General features: G+C 45.3%; 1 protein-coding gene across 5 annotated transcripts in view; it reads left to right on the forward strand.

Annotated features, from left to right (window-relative positions):
- ENTPD1 (ectonucleoside triphosphate diphosphohydrolase 1) overlaps positions 1-27,261 on the forward strand; it is a 34,540-nt gene that overhangs the window by 2,365 nt on the left and 4,914 nt on the right. For 2 of the 5 annotated variants that reach the window (XM_052799006.1, XM_052799002.1), the window contains exons 2-7: positions 21,907-22,040; positions 22,440-22,557; positions 23,807-23,957; positions 24,832-24,991; positions 25,601-25,831; positions 26,372-26,638. In XM_052799006.1, the coding sequence (XP_052654966.1) occupies positions 21,927-22,040; positions 22,440-22,557; positions 23,807-23,957; positions 24,832-24,991; positions 25,601-25,831; positions 26,372-26,638 (1,041 nt within the window). In that variant the 5' untranslated portion in view covers positions 21,907-21,926. Of the gene's footprint in view, positions 1-8,058; positions 8,263-16,104; positions 16,267-16,390; positions 18,926-20,406; positions 20,553-21,906; positions 22,041-22,439; positions 22,558-23,806; positions 23,958-24,831; positions 24,992-25,600; positions 25,832-26,371; positions 26,639-27,261 lie in introns of those variants that run through there. The other 3 variants (XM_052799003.1, XM_052799005.1, XM_052799004.1) reach the window with 3 other exon arrangements.

Genomic DNA, 27,261 nt, shown 5'->3' on the forward strand with positions numbered 1-27,261 from the left:
GCAGAATCTATCAACTAGTAGGAAAGTTTCCACCTTGAAATGAGACACAAATGCACACTGAGGGCATGTCCCTTCATCAGAAAGGTATTATTAGGGACTGTTTCCTGGGAGTCTTGTCCAGAGGGACAGTAACAAACAGGCTTGAAACGCTACTCTTCAGTTTTAGGAAGCCTGTATTTTAAATACTGATACTGTCAGCTCTGCCTTGAAATTTGGATCAATATGCTAACACAGCCAAGGAAGAAATTCTGTTTGGGGTGCTACAGAGCAACAGATTGTATCAATGATCAGTATGAATACCTTCCTGGGCAGAAAGTGTGACAGTCTGAAAAATATGTTACTGAAAAATATATGGCAGGGCTTCAGTCTGGAGAAAGCACAATACTGATCTCATGCAGACAGCAGTAAAAAGCAGTAAACCTTCTAAAATGTATCAATTTTAACATAAAAGGTACTGAACTGAACAAAAGGTAGTAACTCTGGTTTGGAGCTATCTATATACAAGATGAATTAATCACCGCTGTCAGATGACTGCTCTCTATGGACCGGTGATTTTTCCAGTATGGAACGGTAATAAAGCAAAATCTGATGGGGGGGGGGGGGGGGAGAAGTAAAGGAATGTGAATGAAGATTACAAATTTAAAGAATACATACTGACCAGCACTCCAAAACCAAGAATAAGGATGACTTTGGCTAGTTCACTCAGGCAGTGAAGGCAGCAAATAGAAGTTAACACAAATAAATGGAAAGGAAGTGGACAAAGAGGAAATGGAGAACATCTGATAGAAAATACAGGCTGTGAATTGGAGAAGATTATTTAGAGACAGTGAAGATGTCAGGGGAAAATCTAAAGTTAGCAGGACCAAGCACAATTCAAAGGAGGCATTCTGTGTCCCTTAGGAACAAAATAATGTATATCTAGCAATTGCATAATCCTTATGGAGGTGGAGAGGGTAAGATTTTAATGATGACGCAGAAAAAAAACCACAGAAGTGTTGGTTAAATACTTTTCCAGATTTGGGGGGGGGGAATGAATTCTGATATGAAGGAATATTTAATGGAAGTATTATAACTAAGTAAGTAGACTGGTTTGTAGATTAACATTGGGGGAAGGGGGGCAATAAAGTTTTGTAACAATTTGAAATTAAATGTGTCAAATAGTTACTGAGAAGATCTATGTGCAATGATGTTAGTTTTCAACAAACTAGAGTAGAACACTAAGGATATTCCAGGCAATGGGAAGGGTGCTATTCTTGACCCAATATCCCAGCAGTGTAATGGTGGGTAACCTAGAGAACTGTTTCCAATTTAGTTTGACATCAGTTCTATCTAAATTACTGGATAGATCTCCCCAGTCATCAAGTTTTAATAGCTAGTTTGATCATATTCTTTTGGTTTTGTAGAGGATAAGACTTGTTAAAGTAGCTTTCAGAATAATATTGTTGAAGTGGATAGCACTGTCAAAATGGATAACGGGAATGAATGCATCAAAAAGGAAATTACTCATCCTAGATGGAAGCAAACCTGTGAGTTCATGTGGTCTCCTCAAGCAAACATGTTAATCTGCATCTTAGAACGGAGATGGTCCCACCTACAAGAGTCTGCAGCAACAACTTCAAGGAATATGTTCCTTTTGGGTTTGGAACTTGGCTAGAGAATGAATTTATAAGGGGGAAGGGGAGGGGAGAGAATTTTAAGTACTGATAGACCATTTCATTTCTCTTTGCTTTCTTGAAGGCTTTTTTTGTTTACAAAGTAAGTCAGCTGACTTAACAAAACAGATGTCAAACAAGCCTGGTGTGATTCTCATTTGGAAAAAACAGGCTGCATTTTGTCTTATGCATGTTATCACTATTAATATCCTCTTCTTGATTTATTTCTTCAAATGAGGCTGGAGGCTCATCAAAGTTCTAGGGGAAAAAAAAAGTATTCTTAAAAACTGAGTGAATATTGAATAAATCTGGGCTGTAAGTTAAGGGACTTCTAAAGCCTCACTTCCCTGATGGTTAGGACCACCTCACAAACAGGGAACTGGAAGAACTAATCTCCCTGGTTGGTATTTGATAGCCAGGGGGTGGATTATGAGTGTAGGACTGGGAAGGCAACTGGTCCTTTATCTGATCTCTTTTCCAACTAATTATTTGTGCTTGTTTTATTTTTCAGCAATAGCAAATGTGGTTGAAAACAGTAAATATGAGTATCTCCCATGTTTAAACTGCTCCACAGCAATAGATGCATTTCTGATGTTGTTCTGATTACAAAAGTCTCCCTATGACTCTCCAGCAAAGAATGAACTGATGGATTAAGACCTGGATAACAACAGACCTCAAAAATAGTTATCAAAGGAAATCATCATTAAACAGCTGTGTTTTCAGAGGTATTCTGCAAGAGGACTGATGGCATTAGACGTTTTCAATAATGATCTAAGTATAAAATCATTGCTGATTTACAGATGGAGTTTGTCAGTGCTAGGAGGACCAGTACAAATACCAATTAAGTCAGAGGAAAAAGTCTAAAGAAGCCAAGAGTGGTTGGAAACATAAAGAGCAAATAATAGGCTTCAGGCCAAGCTTGTAAAAGCACAGCTAATGCAACTTCAGGAGGAAAATTGGGCATTCAAATACTGAATAGACTAGAAAGATTTCCAGACAATGTTGTCTGGAAAAAATATGCAGAGGTGTGTGTATGGATGCATACATATATATATATATATCTGTGAAAGCCATAACTCACAGTTTATTTGCTTTCTTACATTGTATGCACAGCTGCATTACCATGGAGGGAGAAGGTTGTCCTCTAGTCAACTTTATTGGTACCACTGCAACCTGTGTTTGCCTCTTGGCTTGTAATTACCAGAAATATGTAGAAAATCCTCAAGGAATTTCTAGAGGAGAAAGAATAAATTTAAGAGGCTGGACACCTGAAAAGGGAAGGGTTACAAAAGCTATAATAACTGATAATCTTTCTGGCCTTTCCTAAGTTGTATAAATGGCTTAGTATGGTGCAGAAGTATCAGGCTTGGTTATGTCTTCTTTTCCTAAGACATTGCACTTTTAGCACCTGTAGGGTTGGCAGCAACTAGCAAACTGGACTTTGGCGTTAATACCCCCTGGCTAGGTGTATTGTACCTTTTTACTAGTACAGTGCTCAATGACAGTGTTCCACAGAGCTGGATCTGGTTTGAAGTGTGTTGAGACAGGAGCTGGGTTCTCAGCTTGGAAATGATTGGTTCAAAGTGGTGTAGGATGTGGTTAAGGACAGAAGTGTTTAGGCTGAACTTTGGGGTCAAGTAGATGATACTGAGAAGACTTTGGTTGGGGAGCCAACCCATAAGGGATTAGTATTGCTTGAAGCTGATCAAACTTAAATAGTAAAGTTCTGGATCATCTTCACAAGAGAAGCACCCCTGTTGGTTTTCTGAAAGATCAGTTAGATGGGGACCACTTCTTAAATTGTATTTTCTTATGGTTTTGTCAGCTAGATGTGATAGCTGGATTCATCTCTCAGCTCAGTGGAAACTTCCCTTCCCTGAGCAGAGCTGAAGTTTTATGGCAGGCATTTCCATCAGTGTTTCCTAGCTGCAGAGCTGTTGCCGGTATGCTTACATGGGGAGCAGCAGAGCCTAAGGGTGCACTTCTACAGCCGGCGTAATTTGACATAAGTCTGTGCTGCTAAAAGAGAAGAGAAAAGGCGCCTGTCCTTGTCCCTAGCCTTGTTTGGTTTGGGGGGCAGGGGGGCTGGGGGGGGGTGTTCAATAACTTTCAGCTTGTCTGGCTTGAAAGCCAACACCAGCCCAAGTGAGAGAACAGAAGGAGGCAAGGGTAAAAGTCACTCAGATTAAAGTTATTGGGAGGGGGGCTTCACTGTAAGACAAGGAGAGACACGAAAACAGCCCTGTGCTCTGAAACAGTGCTGCATTACCAGTACAAATTAAGAAATGAGTTAAGGGAAAAAGTGTTGAGAGACCAGATGGAAGGGAACAGAGTCGGCTAAGTGCACACTGAACAGATTCATCTGCTCACGTCCTCTCGTGCATTCGCTCCCCCTAAATGCTGCGGGAAGGATCAGTTTCCCAGCCTGCTCTTTGGGCTCCTCATCCCTCTGTCCCTTGTGCTGTCCTGGCTGTTCATGTTCAAGGGTGATGCAGGCAGTGCAGCGGTCACTGCGATCACTGCTGTCACTACCCTGTCAGTGCTCAGCCACCACCAGCAATGCTACAACTCTGCCTGTTATAGTTCTTGTCTGAACCCTTTAGGGCTCTTACTGGTCCCTTCCAGCTTGGGAAGAGCTTTCCGTGAGGATCTGCAGAGCCGCTTCACTGTCTGCCTTCACATTGTCTTTCAAATTCCCCTTGTAACATCAACGTACTTTGTAGGCAGTGATTAAGCTTCTGGTATGAGAAGACATGTGCCCATCAGTCTGACCCACACTGTCCCATGCTCCCTTGTGACCTTCATCCAGCTGCACACTATGTCTCTTCTGACAAAAATGTAACCCTTACAGGGTGTGTGAATGGTTTACAGGCTGGGACTTGCACCTTTGAGGGAACATTTTTATTTTGCATAAGTAGAAGTTAAAGGCTCTTAGTTTGATTTGTATTCTCCCCTTTGTTTCTGATCCTCCTGAGAATCTTTGCCCTGATCATATAATGTGGTGAATGCCAGGTGGTTCTTGGGGGAGAGGATGAAAAGAAAATGGACATATTTTTACAAAGGAATGAGAATTAGCTTGTTTGTTCATTAACTATCTGCAATCTTTCAGCCAAAGCTTAAACCATCACTGGCCTTTGAGCTTTGCGTACTGCCTGGAAAACGTGAATCAGCAGCTCAGGATGTAGAAACTACTTCAACCCCTTGGTTGGTTTGCTGTGCTTTCACACTTGGGTCGGAGGGCTCCCAAAACAGCGGAGTGGCAGGAACTGCCAGTACAGCTGCTGTGGTTTCTAACATTCATTAATAGTGACATTGCAGCTGGGGGCAGGGGAGGCAGCAGCCTCTGCACCTTCCTTCTGGGCTGTAGCAAGAGGGGGGAGACCCCTCCAAAAGTGAGGGATGGAGGGAATTTGAAGACCCTGAAGCACAGCTGATGGGATGGAAACATCCATGGAGCATGGCAAAGCCCAGGAAGCAGGCATGCAGTGGGAGGGAACATGGAGCTCCCATATGGAGCATGGGCTTGGTGGTAGGGACAGGTAATGGAGTGGGATTTGTTCCTCTGCTGAAAATTGTCCCTCCCGCCTACCTGCTTTTTGCCAGAATGGCAGTGGGCAGCTCTTGCCAGGGAGAACATCTGCTCTTGGCCAAGATCAGCCCTTAGTTGCTGCTCCAGCTGCTTTGTGGGAAACACTGGAAATCTGCAATTTTGCATTGAATTGAATGTGCTCAATAAATTGATCTGCAGCTTCTATATATTTAGTCTTGTTTTCCAGAAATAGTATAGGAAGCTTACTGTTTCTCAGCTTTGTCTGAGACTGTGGTAAACACAAAACCAGCTGAAGCTGAGAAGAACTTTATTCTGGTAAAACTAGTGGTCAGGTTCCTGTTTACAAGACTTAGAAATACTGTTGTGACAAAAAAGCATGAAAGCCATAAAGAAAAGAAAAGAAAAGAACATTACAGCATTGTTGTTTAGAATTTATTCTGTCATTAGCCAGAGAGAATTAAGACCTTATTTTGAAATGAATTTGTTGCAAGTTTGAAAATAAATTTAGCAAGTGGTTTAACACATGAAGTTGGGTTGAGCTATGTCTACCCTGCCTGATGAAAAGGTCAGACCACTTAAGCTCCTTTCCCACACTGTGCTTGTGACTGTGTCAGCCTGACCAGAGAACTTAACCCATCTGAAGGGTAGCCCGGTTAAAAAAAATTAAAAGAAAAAAAATATAAAAATTAGAAAAGCAATCTGCAGTTGTACAAGCGCAAGGTAGAACTATGGTAAAAGGCAGGGGTAGGATAGTCCCTTTTTGTGGCAGAGCAAACAGATGAGTTAAGCCAACTGTGAAACTACGCCTGTGCATTTCATCTTAAAAATAGTGTTTTACAACAGAACCTGGCCCTGTGCTATGAACTCCTTGTTAAAGACAGTAATTTTACAGTTGCTTTTTAGGTTACAAAGTGTGTCTCAGCTCCAGAGACTAGTAATTTCTCTACTAATGTAAGGACCTTTTGATGTTGTGGCCACTTGGTGTCTGTGAGAATGTTAACTGGATCCCATAAGCCTTGCTCGGAATAGAAGCCCTTCTGTAAATAGGGATCTTGGAGACCCTTTTCTGTGCATTTACTTCTCAGGAGACTGCAACTATAAATTTACATTGTAATCTGCTGCAAACCACATCTCGCAAACTTCTGGTGTGGTGTAGCGGTTAGTCTTTAGGTTTACTAGTATTTCATAGAGATTATATATAAACGCAGCAGGACTGCTGTTAGGTAGTCCCTAACTCCTTTATAAAGTAGTGAACAACTCTTACTCTACTGGTTTCTCCTACCTTCGCCCCTGAAGTCGGACTGCAGGAAGGAAACACAGGGAATGCCTTCTTTCCTGCTATGGGGCTCTGCTGCCTGTGTTCCTCTTTTTCAGCATGTTTCTCCTAACCTAAATGACATTTTCAATTTTTCCCATGTTTTTAAAGTTGTAGCAGAACTAGATAGATCTCGCAGTAAGTCTCGTGTGTATACTTTACTAGACCAGTAATCTCCAAGTTGCTATTAGTCTGGCAGAACAGGAGAGAGTATATCAAAATGATGGAAGATGAATTTAAGAGTAGGTGTAGCTGAAGCATGCTGCTCTCTCCCTGGACCCTGGGAACTCTGCCTCTCTACAGGAGGGAGCGTGCTGCGAGCCGTGGTTCGTAAGAGCTTCCCAGACAAGCAGACAAGGTGGTCCAGGCGACAGAGCATCAGGCTGGCTATTTGCTACTAGCTTGTGCTTTTTCATCATCTGGGGAAATGGGGCTAATGGTGCTGATCTCTGTAAACTGCTTGGCAGTATATGGGTGGAAAGCACTGTGACAAATTCAAATGTTATGATTTGTTATTAGGTAAAGGCTGAGGTTCAACAAGCAGAGAAGTATGATGGTTGGCTCCAGCATTAACTTTTTGGTATTAGCTCCCCATATGTTGTGGGCAGACAGCACTGCTGAGAGCTGAAGTCAGCTGTGAAAGCCACAGAGTCAAGGGGAGCCTGGGAATAGTGCGATAGTAGTGAGACAGTCCTGGCCTTGCTTGGAGTCTATGTGCCAAGAGAAGGCTGGACTCTTAAGGCTATGACATGAGCATGAGAAAATGTCTGTGCACAAAAGCCGCCTTGTGAGTCCTGTGGTTCTGCTATGGGATAATTGCTATCCTGTCTCACCAGGAGCTTTATGAGGGAAGCTGAGGTTAATGCCAGCCCTGCCCTGTGAGCCTGTGTATAGGAATACTACCAGGTCTGCACTACACTAGTGACAATGGTCTCGCCCCGTACTGTCACAGGGAGCTGCTCGGGACGTGACAGGCTGAAAACAGCTCCAGCTTTAATATTGTCAGTGAGGTCTTGGGTGTAAACTGTTTAAAATCTCTCATGGTGAGTCTGGTAGTGACACCCAGGGACAGGCTGCATTGTTTCTCTCTTGGGTTTCAGCATCGTCTAATTTCCAACAGACTGCCGCTGGGGCTGTGCTCGTGCATGCTGTGCCATGAGCTCTGGGCAGAAGACCCAGCTGCATCTAAGCAGCAGAGCTGCATGCAGGAGCAGACCCCGGAGCAGCCCTAAAATCTGCTTCCTTTGCTGTTATTAGGGTCCCCCATAACCTTACCAAGCCAGGGAGACCTTTTCACAGCCATGATGACAGCCTGTGAAACGAAGGTCCCGGCACGCTGTGCATAAGGCAGGCATGCAGCTGGAGAAGCAGAAATACTAGAACTGGCTTGAAGGAAACACGAATGGAAGTGTGTGTGTGTGAGAGAGGACTAGAAGAAGCAACGGAGCAAGGGTTAAAAGAATGGTCTGTATTGATAACCAAGGATGTGACCGACTGCAGTAAAACTGGGTAAATGCTGACAAATGGGGTGTTTATGATAAGCCCAGAAGCCTGCACCCTGATAAGCCTCACACAGATAGCTCATCAGCAGAAGGCATGGGTGCTGATAAAGCCCCCGTGCAGATGACTCCTTTGCGAAAAAAAAGTGCTCCAATAATAAAAGGATGACAGCAAGGTCGCAGCACGTCCTGTGTGCAAGTCGTCCTCTTCCTCTCCCAGCAGGAAGGCAGACTGTGGGAGCTAAGGTACCCAAAACGAGGGGGAAAAAAGGTACTGAGCAGCCATCTGTCCTAGGGCTCTCGGGGGAGGACGTGTGATTTTGAGGCAAAGGGATCACACTGTAGTAACAACTAGCTCCTAAAGATGGCAAAAGACCTGCCCAAAAATTGTAGCTTGCCACTGCAGAGGAACCCAAGAGATGCAGTGAGGACTTGGCATCTGCCACCCTTGGTCCCATCTCACACAGGATCCTGCCAGAGTGCCTGGGTGAGCTTGGTGCCTGTGAGTACTGGGGGAGTGAGCGTGGGTGAGGAAATGTGTGCGACTGAAACCATTTTTTGAAACACGTGTCATCTTCCTGTTCCATAAGGTCTTGCACTGTTGCTACGTTAATTTCCTATATCATAGCTATATTAAAAACTACTCCATTCTTAAATGAGAAAAAGATGTGAAACCCTTGTTTATAATTGGTAAACTCAGCACAGTTTAAGAGGTTTTTGTTTTGGTGTGATCAGTGGTACAGAAATGTAATCAGGTCCAAACTGAGCTGTGAGAGGCTCTGAGGGCTGAAAATGATTGGGCAAAAATAGTGGACAAAAAACAGGAGGGCAAGGAAGATTGTCACATGCTTTCAGTGATGGGAAGTGCAAAGCTGAAACTACTGTCACCAGCCTTTTGCCTTCACCGTTCCCACCCAAAGTAAGTCGACTTCCCTTGTGTCTGTGTATAGGGTGAGCAGGTCACGGCCCAGGAGGAGACCTACTGCTGAGAGTCAGCTGAACAAGAGTGGTGTGGAAGCCCAGCCAGTTTATAAATGGATTTTAAAGCTAGGACTCCCACATCTGCTCTGAGGAGACAGCCTCACAGATTTCTCTTTGCAGAGTTACCGTATAGCTCCTATTTGTACTTCAGCCTGCTAGCCCTCATTTCCATACTTCACATCTCTTTAAGCTCCCATCTCTTTGAGATCAAATCCCGCTTTCAGTTAGTGTTATTGTCCTTATGAATATCTGAAGTTTCAGTTATTTTTCTCATGTTTGTCTTTTTCCAAGTTTTATTGTTTCCTGCGTAGGATGGCGGTTTCCATAGATACCTTGGACATTATTTATCTATCCTCCCTGAATGTGTAGTTCCTCCCAATGAATTACAGCGCAGTTTGCCACTTCTGCTTGAGGCCTTTGTTCCTTCATCCGTATCAGTGCTATACTGAGCATTTTAATGCTGCTGTTCTAACGTGTCTTGTTGTCTTGATACGTTGCCTTGTGCTCTTATGTGGCTTTCAATCCACATGATAGAACTCCTAGCCTAGCCAGTTTTAAATTAAAAAATGGTACATTGCATGTCTATTTTAGGATTTTTGTGCTGATAATTGTTGGAAACTTTAGCTCAGCTTTTCTCTGCTATGGGTAACTGTTAAACAGAACAGTGTTTTGTTATTTTTGTTCTCTGTCCCCCCTTGAGAAATGTTATCAAAAGAAAAAGTCTGGCAAAGTATTCAGGATTGGTATGGTCCTATCTGAGAGCTCAGCTAGCACTGACTGGTATTGTTTGAGACAGCTCTCGCATGAGTTTTCTGTTTATCCTGGTTTCTACCTTGTCCCAGAGGAAAGGGTATGTCCTGGATTGCAGAGGTAGATGCTAATGTGAGTCACTGCTTGGTATTTAGTGGTGAGAAAGTTGGCCACTATCAGTCTTCCCAAATCCTAGCAGAAACCAAGAAAAATCCGGATGCAGCATAAGCTAGCACTTTCTTCTTCAGGACTATTCTGTCCTTATCTGGCTATTTACTGCACAAGTGGGGCTGTTCTGCTGATTCAGCATCACAAGAAGTGATGCCAGGGCAGCTCAAGACCACACTTAAGGAATTACAAAGGAGACCATTAGAGTCACAAGTTTTCTCTTTAGCTGATTTTATAAATGGATTTGTTTTCTTTCTTCCTCCTTTGTCCCAGCACTGTTAATAAATAACCTTTTCAATGCCCCTGCTCTTGCAGGAGACATTAGGAAAGAAGCCTGTGCTCATGTGAACTTGCTGCAACTGTTGCAGCTGGGCTGGGGATCCTGCGGCTGGAAGGTGAACTCCGGCTTGAGGTTGGGACGTCCGGTAGCCAGAGGGAGAATGGTGCTCAGAGGGGCTGGGGAACACAGCGGTGGCGGGGAAGCGGCGGACCTCTAGCTGCTTTTTGCATGGGCTCAGGTTTGCTGGCCATTCCTGCTGCTGAGGGGCTGTGCTCATCTTAACAGAGCCAGCTAGCAGCTCTTTTCCATGCTACAAATCTGTCCCCTTTGCTGGACTGGCTGTGTCGCAAGCTTGTCACTTCTTCAGCTGAAGCAACCTCCGTTTTGTTGGCTTTTGACAGTGCAGAGTGTTGATTTCTCTGTCCCAGTAAGCATCTTTGGACACACAGGCTAGAGGATAGAGCAGGAAGCTGGAGGCAAGTGTTACAGAAGAGCTTGGGACTTCCCTGCTTGTACCTCCTTGCTGGGAATGGAGGGTGGCTTGTGCTCTTACTCCTCTGGGGGAGATGGGGTGAGAAGTCAGAGCTGTAATTTCTGTTTGCTGGGCCCAGTCCTGGATGTAGTCTTTGCAGATGCCTCAGGGCTGCTCGGTCCCCCAGCGGTGATGGTGGTTTAACGCCTGCGCAGCAGCCCCTTGCGTGTAACGTGCGCAGACAGGGCAGCTCGAGCACTTGTCGGAAGGATGAGTTACTGTGACAGTCCCTTGTCCTTCTTACCACTGTGTACCCATGCTGCCTTATCCAAAATATTTCATGTTTGTATTTTGAACTATTTGAGACAAGGACTTTGGGGGGGGAGGGCAAGTAATGAAGACATACAGCTTGAAGGCCAAACTACAGTTTGATTATAAAGGGGTTTCCTTTCCTGAGCCTAATTCTCCCCAGGATTCACTGCATGTCCCGGTAATAAGTAATCTGAACTTTGGAGATTAATAACTTCCTGTGCCAGCCCATTCATCCAGCAAAACCCCTTTGCTGTTTTGTTCCATGTCTGCATGAGGCTCCAGCCCTTGCTAGGTGCTCTTCTGGCCATGAAAATTTAGATTCATATTTAACTTTTACTTTTCGTTACCTTTGCAACCTCTAAGAAGTATTTCTTCTTACACTCGGGCACTTTTTCGAGGCCTGTGCCCTGCAGCAGGCTTTGGTCCTGTGTTCTTCCCATTGGCTGTCCTGAAAAATACCACAGGGCAATTTGTTTCGTGCTATTTGAAATGGAAATTGTAGCAGCATGAGGAACAGAGCACGATATTCATGCCAAATATCATGAGCTGAATTCTCCTCATGGTTTGTGGGAATCCTAGTTATTAAAGCTGACCTCTGAGAAATCAGTATATTTTTCCACAAAGCCTAGAGAGAGGATGCGCTCCTCAGCAGGAGACAGAAACTATCCCAGCTGTTCCCTGTCCTGTGCTCTGCAATGAGGAATGGAGATACCAGTGCTGACAGCTGGAGGTATGGGGGCAACTCTGGAAGTGTTTAACTAGAGAGCTATCTTTTTTTATGCATACAGTCTTAACCTTGGCTTACTGGACGGAGGCAGTGGCACTGCTTCCCTGCCTGGATAGCAAGGGGCCGTTTGCTTCATCTGCTAGAATTAGTTGCAAAGGGAAGGTACCTACAGTTTTGTCTGCTGCAAATGGGTACTATGCATGTTGAGGGAGGAAAAACTCTCTGGGTATCTTGCAGGCCTAAGATATGCTCCTCTAAAAGAGCAAGCACCTGTGCTGGAAATCACAATTGCAAGGGGTGGCACAATCAAGGTGTGGGCAATATCCCATGCACTGATGAGCACTGCGGGGGTCCCCCGTGTATGCACTCACACGTGGGGCTGCCAAGGAATGGGCGTAATCTGTCCCTCTGCGTACATGGCCTCATCATCCAGGGGCTTCGCCAGTGGCTCTGCTGATGCTGCACCAGCCTGGAACGGTGTTTGCACTTCTGCATTTGGTCTCCAATGGTTTTCGCTCCTGAATGGGAAATGAAACTTCAGGAGAGAAGCTGGTTGCTTTGCTGTGCAGAAATACTCGGGAAGCTCGGGTTCCCGCTGGCTGCAGCAGCATGGGCGGCTGCTCTGCTCACGTGTGGCACTTTGGGCAGCTGTGTTGTTTTTTGGAAGCTGGGGAAGTAAGCCCCTGGAAGCAGTAGTGTTGCTCAACGCACAAGGCGATCCCAGGAATCTGCAATTCAGAGAAAAACGTCCTCGAGATGTGGTGAGGGTCTCGGTGGCCCCAGCCCCTTTGAGGCAGGAGAGGTTATCAGTGGAGAGGGCACACAGGGAAAGCGGTGCCTACTGGGAGGGTGTATCCTGACACCACCGTAAGCGCCCGGTGCAGAGCACACTGTGGGTGGCAAGGGGTTTGGATTTGTTTTCTCTGCGGTTGTTCCCCTTGCCAGAACCTCTTGTTGGGAGTAGCAGTATTTACAGAGCTCAGGACTTTGTATTTTCCAGGAAGTTTCTGAACTTGCTGACCCAACATGGGTGTTGAAGGGGTGAACAGTTGTTCTGGGGGCTATTTCCTCTCTTTTGCCATGACAAATTGTACATCCCCTGGTGCAGGTGGCTGAAGAGGCACAGGGAAGGGTGGGCTGTGCTGGGTTGGTGATGTAACTCACACATCACCAACCTTCTTATTAAAGCAGCGGCCCTGCTGTCTTTAACAGCAATAACAATAATTAAATAGTTGTACACAATAGCTGCCTGGGGCTGAACTAGGAACAGGCGACCAAAGCGGGTGAAGGTTAGTGCTCGTTACCAGCCAGGATGCCGGAGACAGAGAAGGGCATGACTGTCTATTTAGGGATGAGGAAAGCTGATATGATGGTGGATTTTAGTGAATGACAGGGTAATTCCTCAAAACCAAGGGTGACCATCTCATAATTTGCAATGCATTACTTCCAGCACAAGGAAAATGTATATTGGTCCCAATCTCCATAGAGAAACATTGCTATGAGAGATAAAAATTATTATACAAGTAATGCATACTTATTTGTGTCAACAAATAATGTGTAGTAGCTCTTAAAAGAAGTGGTTTCCCAAATTTAAAAATACTTGAGCTGAATCAGTGGAGTATTTAAAATAGCCAAATAGGAATGCTAATTGGAAGCAGCCTATTCACTTCTTATTCTATTCCCCAAAAGCCTTAATACAACAGTTGAAAGTTATGCTAATTTGAAAAATAATAACATCCCTAAAAGATGCATATTTAGGGAGAAAAAAGGAAGCTGCAATTAATGCAAATATAAAGTTGGAAAGTGTAGAAGATGATCAAAAGAAGCATAAGGAAAAGATTATTGCCAGAGATTTAAGAAGAGCAAAGAAGAATTTAAGGATATTGAGCAGAAAAGGAAGCCTAGCAGCACCATTGGCCCATTGCAAGTCAGCATATTAGAACTATCAATAATAACAAAACTGAAAAAGTGTCAGTGCTTGCAGCTTCTTTTTTCCCCCGAAAGAAAAACAAATGTCTTTACATCATTTGATAGCCAAGTATATTCAAGCAATAACTTGGGTGATAAGCTGGGGAGTTGGGGAAGCCATCTTTAACTCACTGGGTATCTTCTGATGAAACTTTCAGCTTTGTGGGTTATGGCAATAAATCTTCTCCAGTTAAAATATAGCTTTGGGCTGGTAGCAAATTAATACCAGAAGCTGCCTGGTAGGAGGCTGATGTAACTGATAACAGTTGTTTCCTCTGATTTGAAGATGTGTGAATCCTAAAGAAATGAGTACAAATAGGGTACAGGCTTAGAAGCCCAGTAAACATCATATAAATGTGAAAATTAACTGCCTAAAGGTCATTGTGTCAGGGGTATCCTGCCACTTGTTGGTTGTATTTGAGAGTGTTGAGTATCTCTGACTGCTGTGATGTAAATCAGAAGAGTATCTTCCCGTAGAGGGACTATTTAATGAGCAGGCATCGGGAAAGCTTTGATGGGGATGGTGTATAATAACAGGGAGAGGGGCTGTGGTGTGGGGATGGGAGGCGGTGTGAGTGTCTTGCAGAGCAGCTGGGGAGGCTGAGCAGCGCACCCAGCACTGCCGGGAGCCGTGGGAAGGTCTCTGACAGGGGAATCCGCCTTGTGCACAAGGTGAATGGGGGATTTGTTGGTGGGGCAGCCTGGGTCACAGGTGCTCCGGCCCGGAACCCCACGGATATCACCCCTCCAGCAGTAAACCCATGCCACAGGGCCGTGGGACTGGCCCGAGCACAAAGCCCCTCCACGGGCAGCTGCAGAAAGGAGAGAATGAGCCTGTGTGCTGCCTGCTCCTTTGTGTCCGTCTCTTGCTGCTGCTGCTTGGCTTTTGCAGCCTCTGGCACCTGCCAGCTCTTCAGGATTGCCACGTGCTTTTCTTTTTTCCAGGAAAACAGGGCTCCTCCAATGTGTCTTGTGCAATTTCGCAGGGTCGTATCCCAGTCACAACTCTAAAAGCAGCAAAAGGATGAGGTGCTCCCACCTCAAGCAATGTTGTACATATGGATAACATATAGCGGGATGGTTGCCGTGGCTGAACTATGTCTGAATACAACATGGAGCTTTGTTGGGGGAAGGAGGGAACAGATTTATTCAAATGCATCTGTATCCCACAAGGAGAGCATACGCATTGCATAGGTCTTTGTTAACAGCATGGCTTATGAGTGCATCACCCTCTTTTTGCTGACTCCCTGCCTTCTGAACAGAAGAAACAGAGCTGGGAGAAAGTCCAGGAGCCACCCCTGCCCTGAGGCAGAATCAGCTACAAATAGATAGAGTCTTCGTTTGTTTGAAGACAGCTAACGTGTCTCCCTTGCTCTTCTCTTTCTAAACTAAACAACCCAATTCCTCCAATCTTTCCTCATAGGTCAAGTTTTTAGACTTCTGATCCTTCTTCCTGTTCTCTTCTGGATTTTCTCCAAGTGGTCTACAACTTCCCTGAAAAGCAGTGTCCAAAATTGGGCATAGAACTTCATAGGAGGCTTTACCAGCTTTAGATGGAGGGAAGTATTGCTGCAAACTGCTATAGCTGCAAGAATGTTTTCTCTAGAAGTGTGACTTAACTAATTGCTCACCAAGCTGTCTTTGGGTGTGTCTTGTCCTTACTCAAGTGAGTTGGACGTTTTCACCAGGCTCTCCTCTATTTATCAAATTTATTTTGAATTCCAGTCCTATGTGTCAGCGTGCTTTTGCTCCCAACTTGGTATTATCACACATATAGGCACACTCTTTACTCCATCTTCCAGCTCACCAACACACACACGTGTGTGTGTGCGCGCACGTGCATGCACGTGGCACAGACTAGCTCAAGCGCTCTGCCTCGCTGCTTAGCCTAGATCTATAGGAGTCTGCTGGGGTTTGAGACATGCAGGGTTGTGCAATTGCAAAATATCAAATGCCTCCGAAAGACATCCAAAAAAAACCGTATTACATTGTTTGGTTTATCAGTTTTGCTGACATTTCAGTATTTGTACTTCACTGCTTGTAAGTGTTTAATCTGGAAAAAAATAAACCAGTAAATGTGTATTTATAATTGTATATAGCACCACAAGGAGGGCCAGAGATCACACGAGTATTGAGGCCACGATGTTTGCCATATGAATAATTAAAACTTGGAGCAGAGCCTCCCACACTGTTCCATGTAACAGCTGTAAAAAGTGATGTAAAATCCTGATCTGGAGCTTCAATTCTAATTTCAACATGTTCAGTGTCTTGCCCTGATATTTTGAAATAAAACCTCTTAAACCAAAGCAATACACTTACTGTATATGTGCTTGTGTGTATATTCTAAGACAAACCTGAGCCTCTCGCCAGCCTAAGAAAAGACTTTTCCAGTACGTTCACCTGAAACAGGTGGTTTACATTACTTTGCAGCAAAATCTTCCTAGGTAACTTGGACAAGAGCATGTTTGAACAAAAAAGGCAAATGAAGAATGAGTAAGAAGTCAGATGGGGACAGAGAAAATTTCAGAAAAGTGTGATAAATGAAGCAGTATGGCTCTTCTGAGTGTTTATGGGCTCAGATGTTTCGTTGTGGTGAGTTGAAGACAGGTGTGCCTTTTAGGTAGTGTGCCTCAAACCCTGATGCAAGTTCAGCAACTTCAAGTGTGCAATTCAGCCTGGTAAACTTCGTGACTACTAAAATCTCATTTTCCCTCAGCAGAAGGATAATGTGCATCCCCCCATCCACCCTGAAGAACAGCAGCACTGACTGCTCCCATCCCCTTTCCCTGCCATCACTGCCAGCAGAACTTCATAGACATGAATTCCTGCAGTTTGTAAATGTGCACAGACTGCCAGAGCCCCTGTCTACTGGGCTCACTGCTGTCCTGGATGATGTTTGTCTGCAAGCAGCTGCCCTGACAGATGCTCCTTCTGCCCAAGCTGCCCACCCTGTGCACAGAGCTGGTCACAGGCGCTGGACGCATTCAGACTACCAAGGGATTCAGGCACCCTTCAGTCATGGGCTCCTGTGCTCTTCCAGCTGGCAGGCAGGCAGGCAGGTTGTTGCTCCTTGCTTTAAAAATATGGTGGCATCTGACTCATTTTCAATCCGTACTGTTCCAGATTTCTCAGTCTTCGAGTATGCCTGTGTCCCTTTGTGATGGGTCATAATTCAGTGGCTTCTCAGCACTGCGCTGAGTCTCTCTGATGTGTTTGGGTTCTGCAGCTCCACAGATCATATTCCCATTTGCTGGGCTACATGATTGCATGAGCATCCAGCAGCTCTCCCCCAAAGAGTGGACGTGTGCTTAGGAAACCAGTTATTGGAGAGACTCCCAACAGACTGCAGCAGCAACGTGGGTGATCAGCAGCAGAGGTAGCTGCCAGCTGATGGGCAGGATTTGCAAGACGACATCTTATTCTCTGTCGTCACTCCAAGCCTCGTGGGCAGCAGGCAATGTGTCTTGGAACTCCCTTTGCTTGCAGCATGTAGCAGGGCTAATTTAATTAAATGTGATCAAACGTGGGTTTGCTGGAATTGCGTAGGAGAGGTGCTGGGTTGACTTAGCGCTGGCCGTGATGGTAGATGATCATGTGTCTGAGGTAGTACAGGTCCCCACCTCACTTCATTTAGGCCAGGACTGTATCATCTCCTGGTGTAATGGGTACGTTACTGTGCAAGGCTAGTCTCATTGCAGGTCTGGTCAGAATGCTGAAGAAAAATAAAAGCAGATTATTCTGTATACAGAGAAGGGCTGCTGGACTGCTCAGGTAAATGGAGAAGGCTGGAAAGACGAAAATCCAGAAAGGATCATTGTTTATAAGCTGGTTAAGAGAATAAATTCCAGGAGGATTGAGAGTTGCAGAAGTTTTGAGACAGAGGGAATAGACTGGCAATAAATAAATTAAGGCCAAAAATGAGAATGTTTCTGACCATACAGAGGTGTGCTGAGAACATAAAGGTGACGGTGGGATCCGTCTCTGTCAGCGTGGCACTCGTGCAGTGGAAGAGTGATGGCCTTGCAGAACAGCCTCTTGTGATCCCTTCTGTAACAGGCTGAGCGTGAGCATCTGAAGGAAAAAGCAAACATCAACTTTAGGTGTTGTGCTAAGGCAGTTTACAACAGTATTTGTATTTATTAGAGATGATGGGTCATAGTGAGGTTATCTGAACTGAGCATGGCTTTGAACTATGCACAGCATCTCTCCTTTTCTGTTTGACAATCCTAATTTCAGTCCTTAAACCAGCCTTAGCCTATCCTTATTGCATCTCTAAAAGCAGCTGGTTGCCTAATTCCTTTTAACATTTGTTGTGAAGTCTTGTTTGGTGAGAAGGGAGTTGGGAGGTGGGCAGCCTTGGCTGTGAGTGACATCTCCTGGCGTGCAGAGCTGCCTGTGACAGTGCGATGTCGGCTGGAGGAGCAGCTTCCTATTTGTCTTGAGGCTCTGGAAGATGCTGGGGATGATCCTGCTTCCTTGCCTTCACACAGAGTGCCTCCCATGCTGGTGTGGTCCTTCCTGGGTTATTCACCAAGAGCAACAGGGTTTCTGCAGCAAAACTGCTGTTAGCTGGAATGGCTGCCAACTTCATTCTCAGTTGATAGCTAACTCGGAGACAAAAAGGATATTTGATCTGTGTATGTTCTGGGACCTGTACCACTCACTGGATGCAACCAGTGGTAGCCCCTACAATAAAACAGAGACCAAAATTAGAAACAGAGATGCCTGAGCAGCCGGGCTGTGCTCAAACATCTGGAGAGAGCTTAATACCTGCACAGTTGGGCAGGGCTCCAGCACCAGGTGGCTCTGAGCTTTGGGGTGGAGAAGAAGAGAAGCAGTGTCATTTCTATGCCTACTTATGGCCTTATGTGATGTTTTTATCACCACTTACAGTGGGCAGTATGGAAGAAGGAGCAGATATCTGTCTCTATTTGGGTTCTGGCTGGGCACAGAGACAGAAGATCATGCCTGCTTGGTCTTCAGCTGAGGAAAACTGCTAGTGGAAGAAAAGTCCTGGGGCCTGGCAATCAGAGGTGCTACAGGGTTAAGTACTGCTCTGCTTGGTGGAGACTGAGGAGTGTTTGCACGGCATTCAGAGTCGTGGGGTGCAAAGGAGCTGGAGGAGTCTAGGGAATAAGTTAATTCTTCAGCTACTGCAGAACCTGCAATTATGCCTAGAGCTGATGGAGGTAATCAAGTGTGCAGAAAAGGGAACTTGTTCAAATACCTCACCTTTCTGAGCAAATGGCAGGTGAGTTTTGTTTTAATTACATTGAATTCTTTATCTGGATTTACAATGTTGTAGTTTGGTTTTGGGTTTTTTTAATAATCGAGTGCTCAAGTCTGTACACTTTGAGTGCTATTTAGAAGGTTATTGCTTTGTTAGGCTACCTTCTGGATTATGCTTGTCATTTTGTACCTTTTCTCGTATGAAACATTTCAACAAAATGCTGCTTGGTAGCATTAGAGTTCATGCAGATAGATGCTCTGATATGGGATACAGCAATGAAGTCACATATCTGCAATCCCCAGAGTCCTGAAAAGCGCTTATGATACTGAGCTAAAATTCAGGCAAAAGTCATGTTCAGGGTTAAGGAAATAATGTGTCTTGGAAAAAAATGACTAATCTCAGGTTGCAGGTGGGATGCAGACAATTATCATTATGCCTCTGCCTACAGACAAGGGATTTTTACAGCTGTTTGTTGGGATGGTCCATTACAGTGAGAAAATTGTTCCCACTTTGCTGCTAATGCTGCTAGTTTCAGAGTGTGGCTGCTGAAAAGACACAGCAGACAGACCATACGCATCACAACAGGAAGTTTGAAAATTTTGAAATGATGCGGAGTCACACATCCTTCATTCCTATGACAGTAAACACCCAACAAAGCCGTTAGTGGCTGCCTGTGGGCAAGATCTCAGAGTAACGGTGGCAATAATTACATTGATGTGCTGTGCAACTGTCAGCAGCAGTTTCAGTTTTAAAGCATGCTAGCTTCATATCTATACTGTGCAGCTAATTTTACATTATAGCATCTGTTTTTATTCATTTTTCTAGTGTTAAAATAATTTTTGTTCAACAGACATGCTCAGTGCTATCATAACCTGAGCCAACTACTCTCTCCAATAAGAAGAAAAGTCTCCCAGCTGTCATGCTCTGTTGTTTCTAATCACTTCAAGCCATCAGTTCTGGGGCCTTTTCAAGTAAAGCTGCATAAAATGCATTCTTACCTCCTACTGTCTGGTATGTGTACTAAACTATTTTTTTAAGCTGCATTCTTGGAGATATTGGCAAGCATGCTATGCCTCTAACAGGCACTCACAAAATGCGAGCATAACAAGCTTCCAAATTTCACAGTTAGCCTCAGCAGATTTACACATGAGCGTGATGAGAGGGAGCACAGAGCTCCAGGTCAGCATTAGGTTTCCAATGGACCTGCCTGCGAGATCTTCAAAACAAGTTCTCTTGGCACTTTTAAGTTCCATTTTCTCTAGGTAGGTGGGAAGATGTTATTTGTCTACAGTTAGAGATTTCCAGAGGTATGTTGCTTCTTTTCACTTAGGCTAACTGCTGAAAATAACTCTAGGACTTGGGGTCATTTGTAAGGCTGGGTAACACTTTGTATAGTTCTGGTGCCTGGGACCACCTTTCATGTGAAACCACACTGGTTAGAAGATGACCCTGTTCAGAACTTGAATGCTTTTCATATTTGCATGTATGACGTGGGGTGCCAGGATGGATTTGGAGCATTGAACCAGTATCACCTGAGGGTTGGATAATGACCTCTGGAGCTCCAGTTCTGGCATGCAGATGCAGAGCAGGTTCAGTCACCTTACCTTCTTGGAGCGTGAAGATAGTTGATGTGGTTGCCTGCACAGAGGTATTGTCACCCTGGAGGACCTGTAATGTACTTCTAAACATCTCCTGGAGTATTTGTATACAAGGAGAAGAGAAATTAGTACCCGTGTGAGCAGTCAGACAATCAGTGCTTTTGAGTATGGAGCATCAGTGTGGGTAGAAATGGATTTCATGTCATAGGGGGAGCAGGTATGTCCCCTAGAGTGCTGAAACTATTTTTTAGTTGTAAGCATTGAATTTACAGCTAGATTATAAATCTGGAAAATACTTTTTCTGATACCCTTTCTAGAACTTTGTGTTGTAAGATGGTATTTTATTAAAAAATACCAAAACTGGCTGAGCCTAAGTTGTGAAGTGAGATTTCCACCATGGGATATATGAAGGAGAATCCAAAGCAGGAAAATATAGAAGACAGTATCATGCTAGCTACTAACAAATGCAGGTATATGTACATTGGTTCTGAAAGCTCAAATGCCATATTGGTTGTGAATGATTTCCATCAGCCATAAGTACCTTTTTATACAGAATTCTACTGCTAACCATGTATTTTAAGCCCCCAAAATCTTAATTAGTTAGATAGGTCATACCAAATATATCAGTAACACTTAAGGAATCAGACTGGTACAAGTTTTGCAAAGTGTGATTTTTTTTATGCCAATTCTGCAAATACAAGCTATTCATAATTTACTGGTCTTGTGAGAAGTGGCATCAAAAATCTCCATAGATTTCTTAAATACCCTGTGGAGTGCAGATCATATTTTCCGTATAGCATTGCCAAGGGGCAGGACAGCATTGCTTGAACTGACTGCCACATACTGAAATGTTAGTGTTAGACTTCCCAAATGCATTACTGGTGATGACGATGTTGTAAATTATTATAATAATTGTAAAAAAAAAAATGAAGCACAAGTATACTAGGACAAAATGTTGCAGGGGTTAAAGCTTTGGGTTCCACAAGGTTATGCTATTTATATATTAGCAGTCTGTTCTTTCAGCTTCTCGGGGATTATTAAGCCAAATGCAGAGCTATAGAAGAAGTCGGTGTTTGCCCCACACGGATGCTTTTGCTATATAGTTGCTCAGTCACTTGCAGGTATCTCAAGGACAGGCTAACCATAAGCTGCATCTTGAAGTCCTCCTCCATCACCACATGGGACAGGGCAGCCCATGGAGATATGGCACGGCCCATGAGAGCAGATCTGCAGGACACCAGGGCTCAGCTCTGCCTCTGAGAAATCCCGCACAAGGACGTGGAGCAGGGATGGGCAAAGGCAGATGCTTCGTAGTGGAAAGGGACTGCAGGAACATGCCTGAAGACCTTTGGGGTGGGAGGTAAGATGGGCTACTGGGATACTAACGTGCTTTTTCTGCTCTAGTCACAGGTACCAAACCAAAGATGTCCTGGACAAGAAAGATTCTACTCATCCTGGGATTCCTTTCTACTTTGGCTGTAATTGCTTTAATTGCTGTAGCAGTGACCCAAAACAAGCCACTTCCGAAGAATATTAAGGTATTACAAGCTGGGACTCTTACCGGAAAACAAGCCAAGCTGGGGGGTTAGGTGTGCATAGTGCTCCAGGACATGTTGCTGCCTTGCTGGGTCTGGCTAACCTCTCTTTGTGGGTCCATGCATCTCAACATCTCATTTTACATCTTCACAGTAAAAACAGATATGGCTTCACATGGGATCATCTCCTAAGTAATCAGTCCCAATTTTGCTGCTTCTCTGCTCTTGTATCCTTTGATGGAAATTTTGCACTGAAGCACTACTGAGAAGAGTAAAGACACAGCATGTTCCCACCGCTGCCAGATAGGCTTCTCATTTCTGGTCCCCCTGTGTGTGGAGACCAGCGCATGCTGTGTCTGGTTCGGTGCCTCGGGTGCAATGATGGCTCTGTTTTGCCCACAGTATGGGATCGTGCTGGATGCGGGGTCATCCCACACTAACCTATATGTGTACGAGTGGCCAGCAGAGAAGGAGAACGACACTGGAGTGGTGCAGCAGGTGGAGGTGTGTAAAGTCGAAGGTAAGAGGAGAAAAGGGACCTGTGGAAGGGGCACAGGATGAAGAAGAGATAATACAACCAAAGGGTGGGGGAGGAGAAACCTGGAGGAAGAGGCCAATAGTGAAAACAGTGTTACATCTGTGAGCTAATGTGTATCCCACCGCTTCCCACGGGGACCTGTACGTGCCTGACCTTCCAGGGAGGAAAGCTGGATCCCCTTTTTCCTTTGTTTTTAGGATGCTTGGAAGTAAGTGCTTTTTTGGAAAGAGCTACACCAAAGAATGTACTTAAATAAATAAAACGTCTGCATGCACCCTTGCTGAAGTGCTGATGAACATTAGGCAGCAAGAGGGGAGGGCATGGTTTGCTCTTTTTCAAGGCTTCTGTGCAAGCTCAGCACTGGGCTTGCAGGCCAAAGTTGCTCAACTTATGTATGTCATGGTTTATTTTTTTATTCTATCGCTGCATAGATACTGTATGGTTTAGGAAGGCATAAATGAAGCCCAAGGATGCACGTGACAAGGAACAGAGTAGACCATCATGGATCGCTGCACTCTGGGGGGAGGAGCGGTGTTGTCAGAGCCTGCCTGGGGTCTTTTCAGGCCTGTCTGCAGCGCAGGGGAGAGCCACACTGTTATCGAGCTGCTGCGATAACTGCTCAGCACTGCAGCATGCCACGCCACGAGCACCACGCTGAGCGTACGGCAACCTAGAGCAAATGCAGAGTGGGCTTCACTGCTGCCCCTGCAGGCACTGGTCCTGGGGCAGTCCATTCACCAGGGGACACACGGCAGGGAGGGACAATGAATTTTTCTTTGGGTCAGCATGAAAGCGGATAGCTGCAAAACACTTAGTGCTGTAGTATGAGCATACAATACACAAACAAATGACAGCATCTTCTCCCAGAGGACCCAGTGTAGTGAAGGGTCAGGGATTTCCATGTGTAGATCCAGGGTACACCCAGGCAGAAGCAGAGATGAACCTGCAGATGTCCAGGACATACTAAGGAAATGATCTGTCTCACTGCAGCCCTATAGCTAGTTCATAGCCTGCTTCGCGGAGACCGGGTGGCAGATGCTGGGTGCTGTGGCTGTCTCTGGGTGCATTGGGCTTAGCTGGTGCTGTAGAATTTCTAAAACTCCTTAGAAATGGGGTGGTTGAATCTGATGTTGCTGCCCGTGATAGTGATATGGTTTAACACGACTGCTCGTGACAGCACTCTGGGGTTATGCTTGGAGTTTGAGCAAAGAAATGTCCTTATTTCTTGCAGGCCCCGGGATCTCAGGTTACTCCCATGCCACGGAGGAGGCAGGTCCCTCTCTGGCACAGTGCCTACGACAGGCAGAAGAGGTGATTCCCTCAAAGCAGCACCAAGAGACACCCGTCTACCTCGGAGCAACTGCTGGCATGCGGCTTCTCAGGTACTGCAGGGCTTCTCCCCTTCTCCTGCAGCACTGCGCCTGGAACTGCCAGGGATGCTCAGTGGGGGCCTCCTGGGCAAAGTCCTTGTAAATGTTGCCAGCTCACACTTTGCCCAGATACGGTCTTCTGCCGCTGGCCTCTCTGAACCCCAAGTCTCCCTGGGCTCTTCCCCTGCTTGCCCAGCAGGTCCTTTTCCACTCACTCCAACCTTCCATCATCTCCAGCACCCACATGCAGCACAGACATACCAGGAGGGTAGCAGTGCGTAAGCTGATGCTCAGGGGATGCCTAGACAACCCCCACAGTCTGGTATTAGGCCTGACCCAGGATTTTTGATCCCAACCATGTTGCCACTCCCCACATACCTTGACTAAGCCTGAGACCATCAGAGCTAAGGTAACTTCGTAATCATGTCCTCCTTTAATTCCAATTTGTGATTTTCATGGGGGTGCCCCAGACCTCTTGCCTGGCTGGGAGAGGGAGCTGATCTTATGTATTGCCTGAGAAATCTCCCTGGGGATACCAGAGGGCATGGATTTCTTCTGTAACGGTGATAGTAAAGAGTGATAGGAATCTCCACAGTGCAATCCCTACCAGGGCACATGCTCCAGGAGGACAAGAGAGCTCTGGTCTCTGCTCCAGGTACCACTCTCAGCTGCAGGGTCTGTAAGTGTCAGAGCTAGCGGCAGCTGTGCTGTCAAGGTGTGATAGAGAGGGACGTGGCCAGTTAGAGCTGGATGTACCCATATGAATATCTGTTCTGTTATAATCAATGTTTCGTGGGGAGTTGCAGCCTGCCTACTCAGAAGAAAGCCCGTAGGCTGCAGAGAGCTGTCAGCCGGAGTCACTCCATCCTTTCTTCCATTCATCCAGCTTGGAGAATAAAAGTGCAGCTGACAAAGTCTTGTCCTCAGTAGAGAAGACACTACGCTCAGCTCCCTTCAACTTCCAGGGTGCCAGAATCATCAGTGGTCAGGAAGAAGGAGCCTATGGATGGATCACCATTAACTACCTGCTGGGCAATTTCAAGCAGGTACTGTATCAATGGCAAGTCCATATGTGAATCATTGGCTTGCAGCACTTTGTAAATCATGCCTTGCAGGAGGGTGTCGCAGGCACTATCTTCCCTTGTAAGCCATTTACCAGAGATGGGGAAGCTGCACATCTTGCCTCAGCAATTACTGTGAGTACATCCTGATACCAATAAGTGTCAGGATGTACCACTGTAGTCAGGCTTAAAGCATTGAAATAAAACACCAGCATTTTTGATAACTTCGCTTGGGTACAGCATCCTCCTCACTTCCTGATCTAAAATATTTCTGTGCCTGCAAAGTTTGGCAATGATTCTTTACTATTGAGCTTATAAATCATCTGGGAGCTGAAACACTAAGTTGACTGTTTTTTCTCATAACAGTTGTTTTAGATTTCATATTCTTAGTTCTTCCAGCAAACACTCGGACATGATCCAGCTTCTGCTTTTCCAAGCCTGCATCTTTCTTGTGTCTTGTTCCAGTTCTCATATCATGCCCCCCTCCAGGTCTTCCTGCCTTTCCTGTGTTCTGTGCTTCTGCTTCTCTCCTCATAGGTCTTCCTCTTTTTTTTTTTTTTATCTGTTTTACCCTGAGTTATTTTTTTTTTAAAGTCTGGCTGGACAAAACTTCTACATTCCCTGAGATCCATAAGTGAGACATCAGGAGCACTAGACCTCGGAGGAGCCTCAACACAGATTACCTTTGTACCAAATGAATTCTCTTCTGAGTCCCCAGAGAATCTGCTCTACTTCCGTCTCTATGGCAAGGATTACCTAGTGTACACGCACAGCTTTCTCTGCTATGGGAAGGACCAGGCTCTGCAACAGAAACTGTCCAGGGACCTACAGGCAAGTACATCTGTAATTGCTGGTGGAGATCCTGGACCCTCCCAGCTTTGACATACCAGTTGCTGTAAAAGTTGCTGTGTCCCAGCTAAATGTCTCATCCCTTAGTCTGGGTTTGGGAAATGTCATTGTCCTCCATAAAGACTGGGTAGATGCCCAGAGAGATGACAGTCAACATTTTCAAAAGTACTACCAATTTGAGGTGCCTTCATTCTTGGGCATGGGATAGGAGGAGTACTGTGCTTATCTGAAGTATTTGGGGGAGATGATGTTTCACCATCTCTGAGAATCCCAAATCAACAGCAGCTTCACAAAATGTGGCTGAAAGTAATTTGCCCAGGGTCCTACAGGGAGGCTGTGGCAGTACCCACATCTCCCAAATCACAGCCAATGCCTTAAACCATCCTCATCACTTTGACCCAATGTGTGTATCTTGGTGTGATGTACTGTGACAAGTGCCTTGTGGCCACCCTTCCTTGTGGCTCTTTCCCAGGGTGTTACTCTAAAGTGAAGTGTAACAGCTTGGGTTGATTTTACTTGCAGACCGTGGAGAACAGCAGCCTCTTTGATCCGTGCTTTCACCAGGGGTATCAGAGGACTATAAATATAAGCGATCTCTTCAAAAACCCTTGTACATCAGCCAAGGAAAAGCAATTCCCTTTCAGCCAGCTGTCCATACAGGGAGAGGGGGATTATCAAAAGTGCCGAAGAAATATCCTGAAACTCTTTAACAAAACCAATTGTCCTTACTCCAGTTGCTCCTTCAATGGGATATACCTACCTCCATTACAAGGGGATTTTGGGGTAAGTCTTCACATTCTTCAACTCTCTGTAACCCAGAATATCAGAAAAGCAGAAACTCAGAGTAATGCTGGAGTGTATTCTCCATGGCTGGGGCAGGAAATCATTTACAAGATGGCTTTTCGGACATGTAACTACAAAAGTGGTGCTGCCCTTGCTGTGAGGACAGCATGTGCAAGAGCTACCCCAGTAAATACTGGCCTACCAGCACTGCACTGTTCCCATAACCCATATCCTGTAGGCATCTCCTTGGGGTGCTCCATTTACTGATTCATTTTTCAAGCAGTCTTTCCTGATGGCCAGCAGCAGAGGCAGGAGAGCCTGCTGCAGGCCGTGCATGATACACTGCTCCTGCAGACCTTGTCTCCTGAGGTCAGCAGTGGTACCAGATCTGAAATTCATCCAGAAGTGTGTGAGCGCTACTGAAACCAGTCAGTCAGCTCACCTGTCTGCCTCCCAGATGTGATGAGGAGGCAGCGCACACTCTGAATGCACATCATGTGTGACACCATACTGAACGTCAGTCCTAGAGCTGCAAGACCAGTGGCTGTGAGGCTTTCTGGGGGAACTGTTAATACTCCCTTGCCCTGTTCATAAACTGCCCCCTACCTATCAGCTATTGGCCA

This window comes from Harpia harpyja, chromosome 10 (assembly GCF_026419915.1).
Source record: "Harpia harpyja isolate bHarHar1 chromosome 10, bHarHar1 primary haplotype, whole genome shotgun sequence".
NCBI classification, from domain to species: domain Eukaryota; kingdom Metazoa; phylum Chordata; class Aves; order Accipitriformes; family Accipitridae; genus Harpia; species Harpia harpyja.